A 5576-nucleotide genomic window follows, 5' to 3' on the forward strand; every position below is an offset into this window, starting at 1 on the left:
GGTGTCCCGGATCAGGGTGGGGGTCCTGCTGGGGTGCCTGGCCAGCCTGGGTGAGGGTCTGATGGCTGTTTACAGCTGGTCAAGCCCCCCCAGTGGGGACCCTCACCCCATGAAGGTTTGGCCAGCCTGGGTGAGGGGCTGAGGACCGTTTTCAGGCTGGCCAAGCCCCCCGGCGATGGAAGCTCCCAGCCTCTCCTTTTTTTCTTTTTATTCTGGGATTTATTTACCTTCTATAATTGAAACTTTGTTGCTTTGAGTGGAGCTCAGAGCCGCCCGTGGCAGGCGGGACGGAAGCCTCCTGCTCGCTCCAGCTCCGTGTGGCTATGGCCGGCTGAAAGCAAGTATCTGAGGTTTATTTAGCTTCTATAATTGAAACTTTGTTGCTTTGAGTGGAGCTCAGAGCCAGCCGCGGCAGCTGGGAAGCCTGGCTTCCTCCATCATTGGGGCAACCAAGCCTCCTGCTTGCTCCAGCTCTGTGGCTGCCGGCCGCCATCTTGGTTGGGTTAATTTGCATATAGTCGCTCTGATTGGCTGGTGGGCGTGGCTTAAGGCACATCGAAGGTATGGTCAATTTGCATGTTTGTCTTTTATTAGTGTAGATGGCTATTCACACTTTATAATACTTCCTTATACATGCTGCTACCTGTCTCTGGGGTTCTTTTTAGTCTTTTAACTCTGATTTTGTTCTTTTCTATAGTGAAGTTAAACTATGTGGCCACATCTGTTACTATTTTTTCTTACGGCCTATGAATTTCCTGTCATGCTTAGAAAAACCTTTCCTACCTCAAGATTTTATATACATATTCTCCTATATATATTTCCAGAATTTTAATTCTTTTATGTTTAGATATTTAGTGTATCCTGAATTTTGTGTTTTATTTTTAATTATAAAGTTGCATGTTCACTATTTAAAAAAAAAAAAGGTTGATATAAGCACTGCCTGGGCAGCTCAGTTGGTTGGAGTGTTGTTCCTACACGCCAAAGTTGTGGGTTCCATCTCTGGTCAGGACACATGCCCACGTTGTGGGCTGGATCCCCAGTAGGGGGCGTGTAGGAGTCAGCTGGTCAAGAATTCTCTCTCATCATTGATGTTTCTGTCTGTCTCTCCCTTGTCTCCCTCTTCCTTCATCTCTGAAATAAATAAAAATATATTTAAATAAAGAATCAACCAATGAATGCATAAACAAATGGAACAACAAATTGATTTTTGTTGTTGTTTCTTTTTCTCTCTCCCTTCCCCCCCACGCTCTCATCAATAAATAAAAAAGGATGGTGTAGGAAAAGTCTAAAGAACAAACTATATATTTAGAGTTAATTAATTCTTAAAAAATGACACTGTATAGTGGCTCCATAACCTGCTTTTTGCACTTACTGGTTAGTAAACATATTTTTGTGTCATTAAATATCCTATATAATAAAAGGCTATTATGCAAATCGACTGAATGGTGGAATGACAGTTCGCTATGATGCGCACTGACCACCAGGGGGCATATGCTCAATGCAGGAGCTGTCAGTCAGACATCCCCTGAGGGCTCCTGGACTGTGATAGGGTGCAGGCCGGGTTGAGGGACCCCCCTCCCCCGCCCCCGAGTGCATGAATTTCGTGCACCAGGCCTCTAGTTTGTGTATATTATCGTTAAATTTTATTTTAATGACTTGTTAGTATTCTATATTTATATTAGTATGTTTATCTTTTTCTTATTGATTTACAAGACCTGTTTGTATATGAAGTATACTGACCATGTGGTATATGTGTTGTAAATATAGTCCCCAGCTTGTTTGTTCCCTTTATATTTTGTTTAGGATGTTCTTGGCATTGCAAAACTTCAACTTGAATTAAGTCAAACCATTGATCTTTTCCATAACGATGTATGACTTTAGGGATCAGATTGCATGTTCTTCCCTAACCAGAGGTCATATATTCATTTGTACTTTTGTGGCTGTCACAGTTTTATGGTTTATTTTCTTGCCTTTAATTCATTTGGAGTTTATGCTGGTGTGAGGTTTGAGCCTGGAAATCTAACTTAATTTTTTACAAAACAGGTAATCTGGAGGTGACCCTGGGGTGGGTGGGGGCTCCTGGGGTCAGATTCACCACCAGGGCAGTCCATTGGCTTCTTGGTGACTGTCTGTACCTTCCCTCCCTGGCAGGCCTTGGAGATCCGGGCCAGCCCCGGCCACACCCCGGGCTGTGTCACCTTCGTCCTGAACGATCACAGCATGGCCTTCACTGGAGATGCCCTGCTCATCCGAGGGTGTGGACGGACGGACTTCCAGCAAGGTCCAGGCCCCTTTCCTCAACCTGAGGTCTTAGTATGGTTATGTGTGCGCCAGGGTTTTAAGTATCAGAATGAATGAAGGAGTGTTCAACTTTTAGGGAGTCAGGGTTCAACTCAAGGCATTTAGCTGCCGGAGTGGAGAGGGGAGAGTTAGATTCAGGGGTTTGCTGGTGAGAGAACAGTTAGGTTGAGGGGTTTGGCTGTTAGGGGACAGTTAGATTCAAGGGTGTGTTAATTATCTGTTGCTGTGAAAGAAATTACTCCAGAACTGAGTGGCTTAAAACAGTGATTAACACTTATTATCTCACAGAGCGTCTGAGAGTGTGGACTCTGGGGCAGCTTAGCTGGGTGGTTTTGGCTCAGGATCTCCCATGAGGTTGCAGTCATGCTATGGGCCTGGGCTTCAGTCATCTGAAGGCTCGCCTGGAGCCGGAGGATCTGCTTCCCTGAGGCTCACTCAAATGGCTGGCCAGCTGGCCCTGGCTGTGGGCAGGCGTCCTCAGTTCCTCCCCGAGTGGACCTCTTTGTGGGGCTAAGTAATGTCATGGCAACATGGCAGCCGGATTCTCTCTAAGGGGATAATGAGAGAGAGAGAGAGAGAGAGAGAGAGAGAGACCCTAATTTTTTAAAATGACCTAGTCTCCTAAGTTAACTCTGTCATTTCTGCAATAACTTATTTATGAGATGCAAGTCCCTTATCCAAACCACTAAATCAAGGTGAAGGGAATTCACGTTATATTTTTTTAGAGTGTCAAAGAGTTTGTGGACATATTTTAAAACCCCATAAGGGGTTTAGCTACTGGAGGTGTGGCAGGGGTGGGGGACATGCGGGGTTTGATTCAGGAGTTTAGCTGCTAGGAAGTGGTTAGTCAGTGCTCTGATTGCTTGGGGGCCGTGTCACATTTGGGTTTGGTTTCTGGGGGAACTTAGATTCAGTTTCACTGTGGAAAGGGGGTTTCAGAATCTCAGGGTTTGGCTGATCTTTGAGTGTGTGTGTGTGTGTGTGTGTGTGTGTGGTGTGTGAGAGAGAGAGAGAGAGAGAGAGAGAGAGAGAGAGAGAGAATGTAGGGTTGACAGTAGATTGGGTGGATTTGGCTGCCTTTTGGGAGGAGGGCGAAACTGGATGAGATGGGAAAGACACAGCCATGTTGAGCTGGCAGTGGGTAACTTTCTTCCTCTCCTTTTCCCTCCATCTCCGTCTCTGTCTTTTTCTCTCCGAGGCTCGTATTCTCTTTATCCACTCCCAAAGCAGTCATGAAATGGGAGGATTTAGGCTGAGATGAAAGGTGGAAGAACATTCCAGAGAGGTTTTCCCCTGCCCCAGCTGGGGACGCAGGGCTCCTTGTTGGAACCATGGCGCCGTTCTCCTCCATGGCCTCATGCCTTCGGTGTCTGCCATCTTCCCCGCCCGGACCCTGTCTTGTCATCCCCGAGCGAGGCCCAGTCCCTTGGTGCCTCAGGGTCTCCTCCCAGCCTTGTCTACAGCCATGCTGATTTTTCTCCATTCCCCAGTTACTTGTCCACGCTGTTCCACCTGCCTAGAATACCCTTCCTGCTCCTTCTCTTCCTAGATAAAGGGGTACCGGCAGGAAATGAGGGAGAGGTTTTAGCTACCTCCCACCCTTTTCTTTTTTTAAAATATATTTTTATTGATTTCAGAGAGGAAGGGAGAGGGGAGAGGGATAGAAACATCAATGATGAGAGAGAATCATTGATTGGCTGCCTCCTGCACGCCCCCTACTGGGGATCAAGCCCGCAACCCCAGGCATGTGCCCTTCACCAGAATCGAACCCGGGACCCTTTAGTCTTTAGGCTGACGCTCTATCTGCTGAGCCAAACCAGCCAGGACCCACCCTTTTCTTAAGTGAAGGGGTTAAGGGGACTCTCTTTCTTATCCTCTTGACCCACTAATCTCTGAGCTTTCCCTCCCCAGGCTGTGCCAAGACCTTGTACCGCTCAGTCCACGAAAAGATCTTCACGCTTCCAGGAGACTGTCTGATCTACCCGGCCCATGATTACCATGGTGAGGGCTTCCTGGAGGGGGTGTGGGACCTACATCATTTACTACTATTTGACAGGGAGCACTAATCCTCTGGGGCATGGGACTGCCATTCCCCGAGATTCCTCTGGCCAAAGCACGGTCATGTGCTTATGTGTACTGAGTGTGGATGTAGAAACCACAACTCCTAGAATTCCGGGGCGCGTGGGTTTTCCTGGGACCTCTTTCCAGTGGTTCTCAACCTTCCTAATGCCACGACCCTTTAATACAGTTCCTCATGTTGTGGTGACCCCCAACCATAAAATTATTTTTGTTGCTACTTCATAACTGTAATTTTTTAAAAATAATTTTTTAAAAATTTATTTTATTGATTTTTTACAGAGAGGAAGGGAGAGGGATAGAGAGTTAGAAACATCGAAGAGAGAGAAACATCGATCAGCTGCCTCCTGCACACCTCCTACTGGGGATGTTCCCGCAGCCCAGGTACATGCCCTTGACCGGAATCGAACCTGGGACCTTTTTGGTCTACAGGCTGACGCTCTATCCACTGAGCCAAACCAGTCAGGGCCATAACTGTAATTTTGCTACTGTTATGAATCATAATGTAAATATCTGATATGCTATATGTGTTTTCCAATGGTCGCGGGCCACAGGTTAAGAACCGCTGTTAGGGAACTGTGAGAAACTACATTTCCCATATTGCCTATTGAGGAGGGATAGCATTTTCAGGAACATTCCAGGCCAGAGAGGCACCCCAAAGCCTCCTGGGAAATGTAGTCCTGAGAGGCCTGAGGCACCAAAGGATGGACATTCCTCCCCCTCTCTTGGCCACTAGGACTCACGGTGTCCACTGTGGAGGAGGAGCGGACTTTGAACCCTCGGCTCACCCTCAGCTGTGAGGAGTTTGTCAAGGTCATGGACAACCTGAACTTGCCCAAGCCTCAGCAGATAGGTGAGCACTTGGGAACCTGGACTCCTGGGTGTGAGGGAGGAGGGGCTGGGGGCCTGGACTCCTGGGTCTGAGGGAGGAGGGGCTGGGGACCTGGACTCCTGGGTCTGAGGGAGGAGGGGCTGGGGGCCTGGACTCCTGGGTCTGAGGGAGGAGGGGCTGGGGGCCTGGACTCCTGGGTCTGAGGGAGGAGGGGCTGGGGGCCTGGACTCCTGGGTCTGAGGGAGGAGGGGCTGGGGGCCTGGACTCCTGGGTCTGAGGGAGGAGGGGCTGGGGGCCTGGACTCCTGGGTCTGAGGGAGGAGGGGCTGGGGGCCTGGACTCCTGGGTCTGAGGGAGGAGGGGCTGGG

General features: G+C 48.7%; 1 protein-coding gene across 1 annotated transcript in view; it reads left to right on the forward strand.

The window, feature by feature from the left end:
- ETHE1 (ethylmalonic encephalopathy 1) overlaps positions 1-5576 on the forward strand; it is a gene marked incomplete at its 5' end in the record, with an annotated part of 14036 nt that overhangs the window by 8117 nt on the left and 343 nt on the right. The window contains 3 exons of the mRNA XM_014533511.1: positions 2152-2281; positions 4213-4302; positions 5114-5230. Coding sequence (XP_014388997.1) covers positions 2152-2281; positions 4213-4302; positions 5114-5230 — 337 coding nt within the window. The remainder of the gene's footprint in view (positions 1-2151; positions 2282-4212; positions 4303-5113; positions 5231-5576) is intronic.

This window comes from Myotis brandtii, unplaced genomic scaffold, assembly GCF_000412655.1.
Source record: "Myotis brandtii unplaced genomic scaffold, ASM41265v1 scaffold987, whole genome shotgun sequence".
NCBI lineage: Eukaryota > Metazoa > Chordata > Mammalia > Chiroptera > Vespertilionidae > Myotis > Myotis brandtii.